General features: G+C 36.2%; 1 protein-coding gene across 8 annotated transcripts in view; it reads right to left on the bottom strand.

The window, feature by feature from the left end:
* The window catches only part of ABCB4 (ATP binding cassette subfamily B member 4), a 69,924-nt gene that overhangs the window by 37,635 nt on the left and 13,697 nt on the right, over window positions 1–18,592 (bottom strand). For 4 of the 8 annotated variants that reach the window (XM_005550328.4, XM_045388694.2, XM_045388693.2 and 1 more), the window contains exons 5-14: window positions 17,545–17,602; window positions 16,107–16,298; window positions 14,802–14,973; window positions 13,149–13,273; window positions 10,186–10,357; window positions 8,016–8,129; window positions 6,790–6,900; window positions 6,447–6,572; window positions 3,335–3,538; window positions 2,803–2,973 (exon numbers count right to left, since the gene is read on the bottom strand). In XM_005550328.4, the coding sequence (XP_005550385.3) occupies window positions 2,803–2,973; window positions 3,335–3,538; window positions 6,447–6,572; window positions 6,790–6,900; window positions 8,016–8,129; window positions 10,186–10,357; window positions 13,149–13,273; window positions 14,802–14,973; window positions 16,107–16,298; window positions 17,545–17,602 (1,445 nt within the window). Of the gene's footprint in view, window positions 1–2,802; window positions 2,974–3,334; window positions 3,539–6,446; window positions 6,573–6,789; window positions 6,901–8,015; window positions 8,130–10,185; window positions 10,358–11,811; window positions 11,860–13,148; window positions 13,274–14,801; window positions 14,974–16,106; window positions 16,299–17,544; window positions 17,603–18,592 lie in introns of those variants that run through there. The other 4 variants (XM_015447826.4, XM_074035610.1, XM_065542386.1 and 1 more) reach the window with 3 other exon arrangements.

Genomic DNA, 18,592 nt, shown 5'->3' with positions numbered 1-18,592 from the left:
TGGGTCAAGATGAGCTGAAAATGAAGACCCTCATCTGTATTAGACCACATGCACATCTTCAGACACTGGTCTTTGAGCCAGATGCTATCACTGTATCAAAATTTTGACAGTCTGAGGAAGAGGTGAACTTCTTTTGCATATGGAAGAAATGTAAATAATTGTGACAGAGGGCATGCTTTAGAAGATTGAATATGGTCACAGATTTTTTACTGCTCACCCATTAAGAGGCACAGTCTGTTATCTCTCCTCAAATCTGGGCTAGCCTGTGACTTGCTGTGACCAACAAGATGAGTTCTGGAGTCTAGTCCTCTGGACACTTCACGCATTGGTCTTTGCTCTCTGGGTACACTGCCCTGAAACTTTCATGTAAGGAAGCCAGGTTAGCCTATTGTATGAGTGTGAGAAGTCACATGGAGAACTGAGATGGCCAGCCAACAGCCAGCATGTGAGTGAGGCCACCATGGACCATTTTAATGAAGCCAGCCCTCCAGGTAAATGCAGCCATGTGCTCAGGTGGGAAGAACAGGGGATCTACTCAGCCAATACATGGAAGTGTTTTAAGCCTGGATTCACGATGGTTTGTTACGTAGCAATAGGTAACCAATTTAACAACCAAAATAATAATAATAATAATCTTTGTAATGGTAATCACCATAATAATAGCAGCAGCCAACAATATCAAGTGTTTCCTATGTGCTAGGCATGTGCTAATAAATTTACATGTAGTATCTTGGTTATTCTTTAAATAATCCTATGATACTATTTCTGTCCCCTCTTCCCCCATTACTTTAGACATGTCTCAGGCTTAGAGAGGTTAGTTAATGTGCCCAAGGACACAGCTAGAAAAGAACAGAGCCAGGACTCCAACCCCAGCCTAGCATCAAAGCCTGCGCCCTTAACCATTACCCTAAGCTGCTAATAGCTTTTCTTGGAGACTTTATAAAGTTATGAGTGGTTCATCAGCTATTTTTAAAGTAAATATATAAAAGGTTATCAACTAAGGAGTGTGCTATGATCCTATGGAACACAAAGAAACTGCTAAAATTGAATGAAGTGACTTGTCCAAATACATACTGAAACTTGTGAGATCACAGTTTTTCTGGCAGAGGTCATATTATGAAAAGCAATACATACTGGTCATCTCCAATAATTCTATTATTTTAGCACAGCAAGAACTAATATTGTATATTGAATATCTGTATCCTGGAAATGATTGGAACCTAGACTCCAGGGCTGAATAGGACTCTTCCTTGTTTTTGATTTTTTGGTAAATATATCTCTCATTCTACCCGACTCTACTCTAAAAAGTCTATGTCAATACATGAATGTCTAATTATATTTTTAAGTTAGAATTAATAGTTTAACTTATGCATGTATTACTTTATAATGTCCTGCTTTAAATAACTTCAGAATAACCAGCCATATACCAGTCTCATATGCATTGTATTTTGACTCCTTCATATCGTGATTTAATATACACAAAAGCAATATAATTCAGTGCAATAATTTGTAAGGAGTAATTATTATTGTCTTATTAATCATTATTAAATTATATAAAGTAAGTCAATATATTGGTTGGGTGCAGTGGCTCATGTCTATAATCCTAGCACTTTGGGAGGTTGAGGCAGGATGATCACTTGAACTCAGGAGTTTGGGACAAGCCTGGGCAACATGGCAAAAACCCATCTCTACCAAAAATACGAAAATTAGCTAGGTGTGGTGGCGCACACCTGTAGTACCAGCTACTCAGAAGGCTGAGGTGGAAGGATGGCTTGAGCCCAGGAGGTGGAGGTTGCAGGGAGCTGTGATCATACCACTGCACTCCAGCCTGGGTGACAGAGCAAGACCCTGTCTTAAAATACAACGAAAAGAGTCAAGATATTAAGCTGATAAACCATGAAGCATTAACTAACTACAGTTTACAGCATACAAGGGAGTTCTGTTAACTTAGGATTCACATATAAATATTCCTGAGGAAATAAGGTTCATGCAGCTTGTCTCTTAAATTGTAAGAGGTGGTTCCGATAGAATTCCTTAAGGAACTTACACATGTTATTACTAAACTGTCTTAAATCAAATATATTTATGATATTTATGTGTTTGAAACTAATTTCTATGGTGTCCTCTGACTCTGGTATTTACATTGTGTTGTTAATACAGATGACATCAGCATTACCCCAAAAGTGTACTAAGATAAGGTCCTTTCTGTGATACTTCAACTTAGTAAAGATGCTAATGAGAGACTTAGAAATATCTGAACTAGACAGATGAACTCAGCACCCTTAAAATGAATTGCTTATTTATATGCTTAGAGAAGTACAGAGTTGAACTTTATTTCCAGAAAAGTACCTGGTCACCTACATGAATAGATAAAGATTATGTGCCTACAAAATAGGGTGAATATTTTGAATTAGTTTGCAGCTGGACCAGTGTCTGGGTAACCAGATTTAAATATATATATATATATATATATATATATATATATTTTTTTTTTTTTAATTTGACTACTTTTGGTCAGAAGTAGTCTTGCAATAGCCCATGTGCAAGAAATAAACAAAACTAAATGGCTTGTTGCACAGACCTGGATCTGGGCTCACTGCACCATGGTCAGAACAAGTCAGTATCATTCACCTCTCTCTGAAGACAATGTAACCTGACAGAAAGGAGAAATCAATACAGCTCCACAAGGTAGCTTCATTTGCCCTTATGTTACTGTTTCTCAATCCAGGCTCTGGAAGCATTGGCAAGAATTTTTAATAGGTTTCAATGTGGTGGTCCTTCAGCTGTTTAGGGTCTACTGACCTTATCCAGAGCTGCCTGTACCTCAGCTTCGCTTTCCGTGTCCAACGCTGACGTGGCCTCGTCCAGCAGGAGGATCTTGGGGTTGCGAACCAGGGCACGTGCAATGGCGATCCTCTGTTTCTGCCCACCACTCAGCTGGGCCCCTCTCTCTCCAACCAGGGTGTCAAATTTCTACCACAGAAAACATGGATCAGCTCTTGAAGTAACTTAAATTTAAAAAGGCTAGGAATTCTATAGAACTACATAAAAACAACATGGAGCTTTGTCTTAACTATTTTAATGTATCATAAAGTATGATAAGATAAATGAATTCTGAATTATAAAAAACTGACATATTCTGTATAAAATTTTATATTACTCATCTACCAGGCTATAATCCTTTAACCCCTAACTGAGTCATTCAGGGGACTTACCTAGCAAAGTTGGACAATCATGCATCTCAAACATTATTAGCTAAACCTTTGAAGAACAAACTCAGTCCTGTGAGGTGAAATTCTAATTTCAAGGACAACTACATTATCAGAGGTTTTACCTGTGGTAATTTCATGATAAATTCATAGGCATTGGCCTCTTTGACAGCTTTCTTTATCTCATCCATGGTTACATTTCCACGGCCGTAACGAATATTTTCAGCAATTGTGGTGGAAAACAGCACTGGCTCCTGACTCACCACACCAATGATTTCCCTCAGATAGCTCACATTAAAGTTCCTAATATCCTGCCCATCAATGTTAATCTGAAAGAAAGAAATATTTCATATTAGGTATTTAACCATCTAATAGCTGAAGTATCAGGACCATTTATGAAAAACATCCTACCTAATATTTAACTTAGTTCAGTGTTTAGAAATAATAATTAGAAATAAACACCAATATGCAAGAACAAAAATAAAAATCTTCTGCTCTCTCCTGATATTTATTTTCATATATACAGTTTTTTTCATGGAAGGATTATTTGTCATAAACTATTTTGGGTTTTTGTTTTTTGCATACCATTATTTTTATGTTCCAATATTAAATTTAAATAAAAATGCATACTTACCTTCCTGGTCTACATATAATTTTGATGGCATTATGATATTTTGCTATTTATTTTTTATTTTTTGAGATGGAGTCTTGCTCTGTTGCACAGGCTGGAGTGCAGTGGCGCCATCTCTGCTCACTGCAAGCTCCACCTCCTGGGTTCACGCCATTCTACTGCCTCAGCCTCCCGAGTAGCTGGGACTACAGGCACCAACCACCACGCCCAGCTAATTTTTTGCATTTTTAGTAGAGATGGGGTTTCACCGTATTAGCCAGGATGATCTTGATCTCCTGACCTGGTGATCTGCCCGCCTTGGCCTCCCAAAGTGCTGGGATTACAGGTGTGAGCCACTGCGCACAGCTGATGTTTTGCTATTTTTTACATACTATAATTTACTTTATTTCCAATCCTTTCAATATTTGGCTTCCTTCAATATTTATTGCAAGAGTAGAAAATTACTAAGTTGAAGATTATGATTTATTTTTTCTCCCTTGACAATTGCTTACATGTACCATGACTGCATTTGCTGACATTTGTTGCTTGTTGATAAAAGGCTAAATAATTCTCTTAAAACATTTTAATAATTTACAATGTCAACAGGAATATATAAATATATCTGTTTCATTGTAATTTACTAGCACTGGGTTTTATCATTTTAATCTGTTTTCTTCCAATTAATAGGTATGAGGTGATAGCTTATATCTGTTTTCATTTGTATATATTTATAAGTAAAGTTGACCATTTCTTGAAACTTTTTACAAATCCGTTTATATTCCAGACAGTCACATGTTCATAATGAGCAAGGTTGCCTTCATATATTCATATTAACTTCTGCAATAATAAATATAATACTTTTTCCATATATAATAAATCTTTTGCTCCAATTTATTACTTTATTTTTTTCCTTTTTAATTTTAGAGACAGAGTCTCATTGTGTCACCCAGGCTTTGGAGGAGCATAGTAGTGCAACCATTGGTGCAACAATAGCTCACTGCAGCCTTGAACTCCTGGACTCAAGTGATCCTCCTGCCTCAGCCTCCCAAGTAGGACTGTGGGTGCACACCACCAGGCTTGGCTATTTAAAAAAATATTTTGTAGAGACAGATTCTCATTAGTTGCCCAGGATGATCTCAAATTCCTGGCCTCCAGAGAACCTCCCACCTCAACCTCCCAAAGTGCTGAGATCACAAGCATTAGCCACCATGTCAGGCCTTTATTGCTTTCTTTTATCATAGTTTTATCAGTTTTTATTGGAAAGAGGCTTCAGGAACAACTGAATTAATCAATTATACCACTGGGCACTTTTTCCATTATTTCAGTGGTAAGAAAATTATTAAATCATGATGTTCACAGTGAATATCTCTGAGTTACAGAATTTCTGAAGATCTTTTTTTCTGTTAACATATGTTTTCTTTAAAAATGTGAATTGTTTCAATAATAATTTAAATCCTCAATGGTTGGTATTTTACTAGGTTCTTTTTAAAAAATAAAATATTTACACTTGAACCAACCCAGAGTTTACTTTAGTAAATGAGAATGGGCCTATGTTCCCCCATAGTAATATCAGATTTTTCTAATAACATTAATTTTCTTTAATTAAATAAATAGTTCCACATATTATAGAAAATCATATATTAATTCTGGAGATCTCTGTTCTTCCCAATGCCTTTTTATGATTTTTGGTTTTGGCATGTCATTATTTTTACTTTTTACCTTATAATCTTCTGTTTTCAGAATTATTGAATTATAATCCATTTTAATATCAGATAAACTCAATGCTCTAAAGTTGGGACAAATGAGGAAATTCTGAATATAGTTTGTGGACTTGTATTGCATTAATGTTAAATTTACTGATTTTTATCATTGTTTTGTGGTTATCTAAGAGAATGTCCTTTTTAGAAAATATATTCTGAAGTATAAGGGTATACATAATACACATACACACACATACACACACTCACACACACACGGAGAAAGAGAAGATGATAAAGCAAGTGGGTCAAAATATAAACAATCTAAATCTGGGTGAAGGATCTGTGAGTTCTCTAGTTAAAATTTTCTGTAAATTCAAATTTATAACAAAACTTTTAAACAGCAAAAAACATACCCTAGGCTATTACTGTCCCTGTGTTTCCAGAAATTTCTCAAGAGACTAGTTTCTTAAGAGATCATTCCACTTTCCCCCTTTGATATTCCAAAGTTTAAGAAAACTCAACTGTCTTGGATGAATTTAATTGCTGTCCTAAAATATGTGGTGACCCTAATTGTCATCAATTGTTGCCAACAATTGCTATATGGAATATGTTTGACCAAACCCAATAACTCGTTGAAAGTAATCCTCTCAGTGTTTTGTAGACTGCTTTGCAGTAATTTAATGTGTTATGAAAGCTTAGTCAGAACAGAGGAGAGCTTTGTCCAGCTTCCACAGCTTTTATGACTTTCATTTAATACATTTGTGAAACCAGCCCAACGGTGTGAAGGCATTATCCATAGGCATTGCCATTTTGTAGGCTCTTTACCAAAACTGGATTCACATGCAAATTTGTTACTGAAAAACCAATCTCAAAGGGCCAATTTGTATCCAGCTTCCCACTCTGGAAAGCTTGGTTCTTCCCACTTACCGTGCCCTCGTCAGGGTCATAGAGCCTCTGTATCAGCTGGACCGTTGTACTCTTCCCACAGCCACTGCTTCCAACCAGGGCCACCGTCTGCCCACTCTGCACCTTCAGGTTGAGGCCCTTCAAGATCTGTAAGGGAAATGAGAAAAAAGAACACACTTCACAGCAAAGACCTAAAATGGGAATAGTTCAATTCAGTTTGAAAGTTGAAAAAAAAAATCAAATAAGGGAATATAACCCCCAAAGGAAAAGGCACATAAGTATCAAAATAATAGAGACTTTATTCTTTAAAATGATTCAACAATCAACCTCAGTTAGGAATTCCTATAAATATTACTTGCAGTACCTTGACGTTAGCTCGAGAAGGGTAAGAAAAGTGAACATCATTGAACTCCAAATTCCCTTTGATGCTGTCTGGTTTGTGTCCTCTCTCTGAAAAACTGTCAATTTTAGGATTCTAAATAAAACAAAATTTAATGACTATTCCATCATAGTACAAACAAGTTGCATTTTTAAGGAATATGATTCAGCAAATTCCAAAAATAGGACCTGGAATGTCACAATCTCCTATACATCAGAAAAACCCAAGATGAAGATTGTGTGTATATCTATGTGTGCTCTTTAAAGAAATACTCCTTTTCAGAAAATAGTCTTTTCCTGAAGAGTACATAAGAGATATTCATCTCATTTCATATAATATTTCCCTTTAAGCTTTTGGCATATCCTCATAAATTTTCTAAATGGTCAGATATGCATATTTATACAAGTGCAATAACAAAAATATAATAATTGATATATATTATAGCCAAGTATTTCAGCATTTAGTGAAAATTAGCTCATTCCTAAATAATAAATGTAATAGATTGAACTGAGAAGATTGAATGATTGATTATAGCAGTTATGATTGATTATAGCAGTTATTTAGAAATAATGCCAACTTTTAATACAATCAGAAACTGAGAAATTTTCTCATGACTTGGATCAATGAAAAAGGAAATGTTGCTTAGATTAAATGATCAAATTTCAGTTATCTACTTTGCAATATTTGAATGCAGTGACATACTTTTTTATGTCAAACTTTTTCTTTTTCACTGTAGTCAGTTTTAACTTATTTAATGTAGCTTATTTAAAATCATACCAAACATGCGGTGATAATTTTTTGGAGAGGGCCAACCCACAGCAAAATATACTGTCAGTTTTGGCCCGACCAATAATTTATCTACCCCCCATCCTATATAGAAATTGTAAGATTCTCAGTCTGGCTACAACATGAAAGTGAAAATCAAGATTAAAAACTATGAAGAGAAACATCTTTGCTCTGCACTAGTGCAGATGTACTTCTCCAAAATGAGATCAGTATTATTATATTATCTAAAGATACATTTTAAAATATTAATAAGAGGTATTTTCTTTCATTTATTACTAACAGGTCATTCATTTCATATAATTAAATGTCACTTTAGTCAGTACAACTTATTCAATGTAATTGATTCAAAAATATGCAACCTAAAGCCAGATTTAATTATACAAGCTCAAAGACTTCTTTTGGCATTAAAATAATAAATGACTTACATTATCAATAATATCAAAGATCACATATGCTGCTCCTCTTGCATTGGCAAAAGCATCAATACATGGGGCAGCCTGACCAACACTGAAAGCTCCAATTAGGATTGAAAAAAAAACCTGAGCAAAATAACATGAGGAAAAGCTTAAGTCACATTCTGGCATTCATTATTATCTAAAATGTGATTTATATGTAACATACTACACAAAGGACTAAGTTTAGGTTTATCCTTTAATTTTTTTCGCAGAAGAGCAACATTTGCAAGGCTAATATAGCATTTTATTGCCTGAATGTTTCTATTTTCTCACACTACCTGTTGTTCTCCTGAATATATAGAGTTAAAAAGATTTTTCAAACCTATTTCATTGACTCATTCACAAATGCCACCAGAGAGAAACATTTTCAATCAGTATTATTATTCCATCCTATATGATTTTCTCTAACTATGCATGGAATTACATAGATGGTTCAATATAAAACATGACAGATTTTGGCCCCATGTAATGCTCCTAAAAAGCACCATGTCACATATATTTTTAGAAGATTTTTAAATTAAAAGCAGTTTCCACATCATAAAATGTAAAATCACTCCAGTGTGCACTGGTTAGCAATTCCTTTACACAGTTATTCTGTACTATAGCATACAAAACTTAACACATTTACCTTCACAGTATTTTTTCACTAGGAAAATGAATTGATATAAAGAAGCTCAGAATATAGCTTCAGGAATCCAGATTATTAGCATAACTTAACTGAGAAAGACGTAAGTGAAGATAAATTATTTTTTTCTCTCAGGGCATGGTAAAACTTCTACATATAATTTGGCTTTTCTCAAAACACAATAACACTTCATGTACCCATAACTCAAATATCAGTTAAATATCTATCCCCCTTCTGCAATACAGATAAAGATCAATAAGAAAGAAAAATAATGTTGACCATAATAGATGTTATAAGGTTAATGCAATAGAGTCCCTGCCCCTTATGCAGAGGGCTTTGCTTGGGCTCCCTCTGGGGATAGCACTCTCAGCCCTACAGGATAGGTGTCATTGTCCACATACTACAAATGAGGAAATTAAGGCCAGACAGGACCAACTCATCACCAAAGGTGAATGGTAGAGTCAGGATTCAACCTCCCTTCTTCATAAAACATCAATAGTAAATGAAGAAGTGAAGAAAGGGTGTCAAGCTTCCAAACCGACTGCCAGAGAGAAGATAGAAGTGACAAAACCTAGACTCAGCATTAATGAGGGCTCACCAAGTCAAACACCCACAACCCTTCAATGAAGTCTGAATATACCACTGCATAAAGCATTCTGAAAATATTCACTTTCATAATGACCCCAAGTCATCATCAAAGGGCCAAATTATGCTCAGTATCCTCACTTTAGTAAGACAGGGAAGTAAAGATTTTAAAAGATTTCTATTTAAATAGTTACATATTGTTCGAGTCTCCAATATAGAAAGATGGTCACAAAATAATGGTAGTTCACAAATGTGGTTACAAAAAGGTATACATAGTATGATCCCAGTTTTGAAAGAGAATAATATGTATGTATGTATATATATAATGACCTGGAAGATATATGCCAAAAATTATCATCAAGAGAATATAAATTATTAGATTGTAAGTAATTTTAATTTTAAAAATTCTGTATCCTAATCCTTTGTAAAATTAGTATATATTATTTTAATAATCATAAAATGAAGCTATCTTCATTTTGATAAATAAGAAAAATAAACTAACATAACCTCTCTTCTTGTATTTCAGAGAGCTGATTGTTTTAAGTGCTACAAATGTAAATTCTCTTGTGTAATGACCTATTCTATAATAATGATGCTTACTTTCTTATATAATAAAACTCAGTGGCAGAGGGAGGATGGCTCCCATCCATATTTGTTTATTCGTAAATTCATCCCATTTTAATTTCCTTTTATACATTGTATATGTTTCACAAATGGTCTAACCACATGCTATTTTCTTATCCACACTCATAATTATGACTTATATATTCTAGAAGTCAGCCCTGCCCACTGGACAGCGGAAAGATTCACCAAAAACAAAAACCTATAATCATGCTCATCTTTCACAAAGGAGGGATATCAAAGAGAAGAGAAGGTAGATGGAGAAATAAGATTTTCATATTCTTCATAAATGTTAGGAGAACTACTTACTGTCATTGCATTTCCAATAGTATATTCTTTTGATATGACTAGAGTAGATCCATACCAGAAGGCCAGTGCATATGACGCATATATTAACAGGAAGGCAATACCCATGGAAATGTTTGCTGAAATAGCTTTTTTAATTCCAATCTCTTTGGCATTTTCTAAATGTTTCTGATACCTACCAGAAAAATGAGAGGGAAAACGTTATAATTAAGAATAACAATCCACAATCTGAGTCACACTCAGCTCCTATATAGTTGGAGGTTTAAGTAACAAAATCAGTCAAGGTAATGAACCCATGGTGAGACCCAGCTCTTTGGGAATTGAACTAATCCAGGATCAGCCAGGCCTAGAACAGATCCAAGCCTTCTCTTTACTGGCCTGGCTCCATTTCCCTTCATCCCTTGCAGGCCAACCAACATTCCTGTGGCTATTCCAGAATTGAGGGCTCATCCTGGGATATGTAAGAGCTTCTCCATCACCTTCACGGCAACATCACAAGTCAGCATTAAGAGGGAATGAGAGAAACCAAGTCAAACCAGAATTGACTGTAAACACTACCAGAACTCATAAACAGTTAGATTCTTAATTCTGGTCAATGTCTTCTCTCTGGAGAAAAGAAAATCCTCCCTCTATTGCCCACTGGGTGAGGGATGAAAATTTTACATGTTGTTGTACATAAACATAGGCTTCTCTCTTTGACTCTTTTAAAAATCAGGGTGACCTTCATCTGTCAAGGTAGGTACAGGTTATAAGGTAGTCACTACTTATGCAATATGAGTTCTTATTCAATTTTCCAGACTTTAATTCATCATATGTAAAATGGATTTAATAATGCCTAATTTGCAAGATAATTGTGAGGTTGATAGATAATTATAGAAAGTGGTACAGTAGCTGGTTCATAGTTAGCAAGCCTGATCATTTCTCTTACTATTATATTAGTATCATTGTGTTCAATTTTTATCTCTTCCTGAGTTTTGCTCATTCTATTACTATCATATCTTTGAATCATAATTCAAATGCATTATTACTGGCTGCTGGCATTTGATATAAAGTTTAAAATATCTAGAATGATTCTGTTAAATTACAATATTTTTTTCATCAAGTTAAATCAAATCTACTTTTCCATGCTAGACCCAGAGGGTATGTAAAATTTAATTTGGGCTCCCTGAAATTTAAAGAAAAATCCAATGGATGATATGCAATGACACTTCACTTCAAGGGGAAAATATTACACAAATTAGGGTATTTCTCTTTGTGACAAAAACAAAAAAAAAAACAAAAAAACACACAAAAAAACCACAGCAACACCACTTTTAGTGTTGAACCAAATAAAACATGAGAATTCATTAGTTTTTTAAAAAACATACTCTGCCACCAGAAAGTTTGTCTTTTTTTATTGCATAAAGCACCCAGCTCTTCAGGGTGCTTTTCTCTGGTTGGGGGCTGCATTCATAGAGCACAGCCGCATCTCTGGGGGTAGCCAGCAGGCCATGGCCAGCACTGTGATTTCTCCTGCATGGCTGAGCCTCAAGGCGTGGCAGGAAGACTTGGGTCTGCCCAGTGTGACACACAGCTCCAGTGACAGCAGCGGACACACTGTAATTACCTTCGCTTAGGTGGCTCGCTTACCGGGACTAATGGAGTGGCACAGATTACACTGACATCCAGAGGTCCAACTGAGGGTTAGTGTGGGTCTGTGTGGACTACTGTGTACAGGAAACAGCAGTGAGAGAGAAAAAAGGAAGAGGTTAGAGGACCAGAAACATGTTGGCTTTGAAGAGGGATTAAGGAATAGAAAAGTAGAAAATGAAATGGGGGGAGTAAGGGAAACTTTGTTTTTAATGCTAGAGAATTTCCAGAGAATTTTTATATCCAAGAGTTTTGGGTATCAAGAGTCCCATAGAACAGCCGAAGAAAATGCTTTATATGGAATCATACTTCAACTATAGTAGGGGATAATGTTATTTAAATAAAACCCTAAGTAATTCTTTTCATTTAAGTAGAGCAGAATAGCCTCTTTCATAGGTGTATGCTTATACCCAAACTCATTGAGATATACACATTAAAGATGTATACACAGCTTTTCATATGTCAATCATACCTTGATAATTTTTTCAGAGAAGAGTTTGCAACATGCCCCCAGACACTGGTCAATTTTCCAGGCTTATTCTGGATTATTAAAGTTGAAAGCCAGAGGCCTGGTTGGGAAGCCCTACCTCATTGTCATGGAGGACCCACAAGGCCCTACAAAGAATTCTGGGCCATAACTGGGAAGTCAATCTTTTCTCAGGTTTTTCTCTTCTATATTCCAGTTCATAGTCATTAAGGGAGTAAAAATAAAAAATATTTTGATAAGTATTTTTAATATAATTATTTTCCTTTGTAATCCTACTTGTTTTTTGGGGGGGGAGTGGTTATTTATTTAGTTTTTGGTTTTTTTTAAATTTTTATATATTTATTTTTTTTTTTTGAGACAGAGGCTTACTCTATCATCCAGGCTGGAGTTCAGCTCACTGCACTATTGACATTCTGGGCTCAAGTGATTCTCCTGCCTCAGCCTCCTGAGTAGCTGGGACCACAGGAAAACACCACCACACCCGGCTAATTAAAAAAAAAAATAGAGCCAGGGTCTTACTATGTTGCCCAGGCTGGTCTTGAACTCTTGGACTCCAGCTCTCCTCCTGCCTTGGCTCCCCAAAGGGCTAGCATATTTTGGTTTATGCATTTAAAACCAAGGGAGTCCACTGTATTATCACATAGCCAAAAGAGTCCATGGAGCATAAAAAGTTAAGAACCTTGCTTTAGAGTCTGACATTCAACGATAGCCATCAGTAAAGGGTGCTTATAATTTATGGGAGAAGGGTTAATATTAGGAAAGGGAAGGTAATAAACACAAACCACAAAAGAAGAAGCAACGAAATGTAAAAACACATTCTTTAAACCAGTGGCTAAAGAACCTTCCTGACCTTTCCAGCTCTTTGTTCTGGCCCCCGAAAGCTATCACAGTCCTGATGGCCCCCAGAGCCTCTTCTGCCACGGCGCCTGCTTTTGCATAAGCAGCTAGTTCTTTGTCACTAAATGCTGAGAGTATCTGGACAGAAAAGAAACAGTGATCACTTTTGTATAGGGAGAAAAGTTTAAAGGCACTCTGGTCAACTCTTTAACCTACTTTTTCTTCTCAAACCCTCTCCTTTACCAAATATTAAAGTCACATAGCAAATGCCAGTGTTCTAGATCCAATGACTGCGTCCACATCCCTCAAAGGCTATATCTGACCCACCCAGGTGATAGGCTCCTCAAGAGTACTCAGGAAAAAAGAAAATCCACACATAATTCTCTTAATAGCATTCTTGGGAACACTGTCAAGTTCCACATCTACTGTTTTTCTCTGTTAGTTATAAGGTAAAATAAAGCTTTACTGCTTTGAAAGGATTTACCATTCTTTCCTTTATTGTGTCACATTTTTTTCTGAGACAGAGTCCCACTCTGTTGCCCAAGCTGGAATGCAGTGGCACGGTCTTGGCTCACTGCAACCTCCGCCTCCCGTTTTCAAGCAATTCTCCTGCCTCAGCCTCCCGAGTAGCTGGGACTACAAGTGCACACCACCATGCCTGGCTAATTCTTTGTATTTTTAGTAGAGACGGGGTTTCACTGTGTTAGCCAGGATGGTCTCAATCTCCTGACCTCGTGATCCACCCACCTTGGCCTTGTGTCACAATTTTTAATCACTATAAAAACAATACTTCCAGACCTCCTCATGGGCATTCTGCTGAATAATAAGATAGCCAAACAAGACGTTTCAGGAGAAAAGCAAAGGAAAAATAAAAACAAAAGAGATACAAGTAGTTCACTATGTAAATCATCAACCCCAGGATGAGCAAAAATTGCCAGTAAAATTTCTCGACTCTGAAGTGTTGACTGAAGCAGAATACATTTTGTGTATTTTATTGCAAGGCAAAACTGGCAGAGTGCCACTTACCCATAACAGGTAATAATTAAAATAAATAGAACAAATCCAAACTCTATTTAAAATTTTTATGTTCATGCAATAATTTGAGGGTAATGTTATATTTTAAAGTTGCACTTCCTTAACTAAGGGTAACTGAAGTAAGAACTGTGAATTCTTTTATTATTATTATTATTATTTTGAGATGAAGTCTTACTCTGTCACCCAAGCTGGAGTGAAGTGGCATGATCGTGGCTCACTGCAACCTCCATCTCCTGGGTTCAGCGATTCTCCTGTCTCAGCCTCCCGAGTAGCTGGGATTACAGGCATGCACCACCATGCAAGGCTAGTTTTTCATATTTTTAGTAGAGACAGGGTTTTGCCATGTTGGCCAGGCTGGTCTTGAACTCCTGACCTCGAGTGATCTACCCACCTTGGCCTCCCAAAGTGCTGAGATATAGGAATGAGTCACCACACCCAGGCTGTGACATTTTGAATTATGTTAAAAATTAATTTCCTTACTAAAGCACCATATTAACACCATGTTACTGGATGTAGTTTCAACTGACATTTAATGCAGACCTGCACAGGTACAAGTATGAGACTTCTGCATATTAAAGATAACTGTGTGCAGGGGTTAACACACACAAAAATGGCCAGCTTTCAAACATACCTTTGCCCAAACGGCTGCAGAGAGTCCCAGAATAGGGCTGATGGCCATTATCACAAGGGTGAGCTTCCATCCTTTGATGAATCCCACTATGAATCCTGCAAAAAACGTGGCTACTGCTTGAAAGAACATTCCAACCTTGTCACCAATTCCTTCACTGATTTTGGAGATGTCACTAAAAAAGATCACACCTAAGTGGTTACAGGCAGGAGGTTTCAGTTAGAAAGATGAAGTAGACATCCAACAAACACATAGACAAGTAAAATTTGTTCACTGACTGCAAGTCTCTTTGAGAGTCTTAGCCTCTTGAATAACATCTTCCCCACCTAAACACCGCACAAAGGAAGAAATTCAGGATTAATCAATGCTTCTAATAAGTTAGTATCATTAAAGTTGATACTATTAAATGAGTCAATCCTATGAGAGAAGCATTAACATTTTGAGCATATAAATCTATCTGTTTAAAAGCAAGAATTAAGAAGAACATTGCAACAATAATAAGCAACAGTAATAGGGAAGGATTACTGCATTTCTTATTATAGGGAAGTAACAGGGAAAAGATCTTTGCTTCTACCCTTGTCCCTATTCTCATCCCAGTCTATTCTCAACACAGCAGACAGTGTGATCCTTTGAAAATGCAAGTCTGGTCATGTTACTCCTCAGCTCAGAAACTACCAACAGCTGCCATTTCACTGGGTGAAAGCTGAGGTCTTTGTGGTTTACAAGACCCTAAATGTCTTGCTCTTCCCTCTTTTTTTTTTTTGACTTATTTGCTCAGGATGCCCTTGCCAGGACTCTCAGTCAGGAAAGTTTATCATCTATCTCCCCCTACTGGAATGTAAGCACCAAAAGAACAGAGATCTGTGCTTTGTTCACTGATACATTATGAACACATAGAATGGTACTTAGCACATTAAACACCCTCAAATATTTGTTGAATAAGTGAAGAGTCGACAATTGCTAAAGCAAGTCTCTTTGTAAATTAATTCAATCATCTATTCATTCATTCAACCATCTTTACTAAGAGTCTAGCACCTGTCAGGTCCTGCAGTAGAAAGTTCCATGAGAAATAAACAAGTATAAGATGTGAGCTCAGTCCTCAAATAAACCTGCTGTGCACCTTGGGGGAAAGCCAACATGCAATGGCCTAGGCTACAGATGCTGCCAGACATGGCTGCCAGATGATCGATTTCTAATACAGGTCAGATGCTCAGTCTAGTCACATTTTTCATTTAAAAACTTTCCTTTACAAATTTTCACATAGTAATTAATTTCTGTATGAAAGTGTGACATTAACAATGTACCTACTCTGTTAGCCGCGTATTGAGTTCAGTGGTGTCGTTGATGTCAAACCATCCTATTTCCTGTCGTAGAACAGCATGAAAAAACTTTTGCCTAATTTTCCTGATCTGTCGACCAGCTGCCAAAGTCCAAAATGAAACTTGTATATAGGCAGCAACAAGAACTCCAGCACCCAATCCTGAGTAGTAATATGCATATCTGGAAAAAAAAAGAAAGGCTCTATTACATACCTTTGTTTTTCTTTCCTTTTCTTTTTTCTTTTCTTTTCTTTTCTTTTGAGACTGAGTCTCACTCTGTCACCTAGGCTGGAGTGCAGTGGCACTATCTCAGCTCACTGCAACCTCCGCCTCCTGGATCCAAGTGATTCTCCTGCCTCAGCCTCCCGAGTAGCTGGGATTACAGGCATGCACCACCATGCCCAGCTAATTTTTGTATTTTTAGTGGAGATGGGGTTTCACCATGTTGGCCAGGCTGGTCTCAAACTCCTGACCTCAGGTGATCTGCCCACCTTGGCCTCTCAAAGTGCTGGGATTACAGGCGTGAGCCACTGCCCCCACCCTACCATCCTTTATTCATCTCTTTCAGGAGAAATTTTCAGAACTGGAAATTAATCAATTTACTAAACTGATAACAAAAACTGTATACATTATAACAAACAGACATTACATTTTTTTCTTTTCTTAAATTATATCTTATTGTACTGAAAAGTTCACTACTATTTACATATTGCATATATAGTAATAAGCAGATTGAACATGTGAAATCATCCTTTCTATACTGGTTTTTCCACATTCTTTATACAAAGGACCAAAAACTCTGTTCCTATTTGTCAGAATTTGAAATATTTTTTAAAAATGACATGGTAAAATGTCATGAATTCAAACTAATTTGGAATGAAGGTTTTACCAAATTAGTAGAAAGTTAGTATTTTAAAAAATAATAAGTACATATCAATACTTTCAAATTTTTATTATCTAAGTTTACAAACTGCTTCCAGATAGACACCTTTCAGGCCTTTCAGTGTACAGACAGCACTTGTTACAATCAGCAACACTGCTATGCAGACATACAAACATCATGCTTACAGGCTTTAGAGATTTCTACTGAGAAACTAGAAGGAGGAGAAAATGCCATAAATGGCATTATTGGATCAAATGACAAAATTGGAATATTGATGTTATATTAGATAAAAGTATTGAAATTTACTGAAGCTAATGGCTGTACCGTGATTATGTAAGAAAATATCCTTATTCTTAGGAGTCATACTGCAGTAAAAGGCCATGATGTGTGCATCTTAATTTAAATTAGGATTTGGGGGCAAAAAATGATAACAATAGGTGAATCTGGGTAAAGAGTACATGTTATTTGTATATTCTTATAATTCTATAATTTGAAATTATTTTCAAATGAAACTTTAAAAAAGTACACCATATATATGAGTTACCTAGTCATTTCTTCTTCCAGAATTTTGCCTGGATTTAGCAGCGACAATGAAAAGTTCACTAAATTAAAAAATAAAATAAAACATGTTAAAAGATCAAACTATTATAGTCATTGCCAGGTTTTAAAAAATCTGTTAATTTAAATGTATGAAAGCTAGAAGATGCTGTTGTTAAGGTTCTCTTTAAAAAACACTCTTTTCTTTGCACACTCAAGTGCATTATTTTCACTTTACTCAAGTAAAGAGCCCAAGGGTTTAGGTACTGGACATTAAGGGCCAAGAAAGGGAAGATAAGCCCTCCCAGGTCTTTCCCCCATCCTGGTAGTCTCAGCCTTTAGCAAAGCAGCCTTCTAAGGAGGCATAGAGGAGCCACTGAAGAGACGAGGAAGCCACAAGACACACAGAAGACAGAGAAGGGATTAAGAAATATTTAAAATAGAAAACACAGGATTTAAGAGGCACTTTTTTTTGGTGGCTCAAAGCACTTTATAGGTACTTCAATAAATTTTATTTTTATATCTGTGTGTTTTTTCTTTACACAACTCATATGACATAAGTAAGGGAAAGGCTAAGTTCATCCATCGCAAAGGAGGAAAAACTAGAAAGGGAAGATAACTTGGTTGCTCAAAGGCACGTCAGTGATCACTGGCAATAAATGAATATCCTGCGTTCTACCTCTTGTTTACCAGCACTGCTGTATTCTAGTATTTTTGAAGCAGCGTTAATTGGAAAGAAATCTATTGTCTATTAATTTGAGCTAATTTGATAAAATGTCAATGTATCTTTCCTGATTTTCATGTTTTAATAATAGTTGATGTTTATTGAGCGTTTATTAAATACCAGGCACTGTTCTGAATATTTTAAGTGTGTAAATTCATTGAATTATCTTATGAGGTGAGACTATTTTACAAACCCCATTTTATAAAAGAGGAAATGGAGGCACAGATAAATAAAGTAACCTACTTAATGTCATACAGCTAGTAAGTGGCAGAGCTGAAAGTCAGCCCAGGCAATTTGGCCTATGCTCGTAACACTATACTGTACTGATTTA

This window comes from Macaca fascicularis, chromosome 3, assembly GCF_037993035.2.
Source record: "Macaca fascicularis isolate 582-1 chromosome 3, T2T-MFA8v1.1".
Lineage (NCBI taxonomy): Eukaryota > Metazoa > Chordata > Mammalia > Primates > Cercopithecidae > Macaca > Macaca fascicularis.
This window is presented reverse-complemented; position numbering and strand designations above follow the sequence as displayed.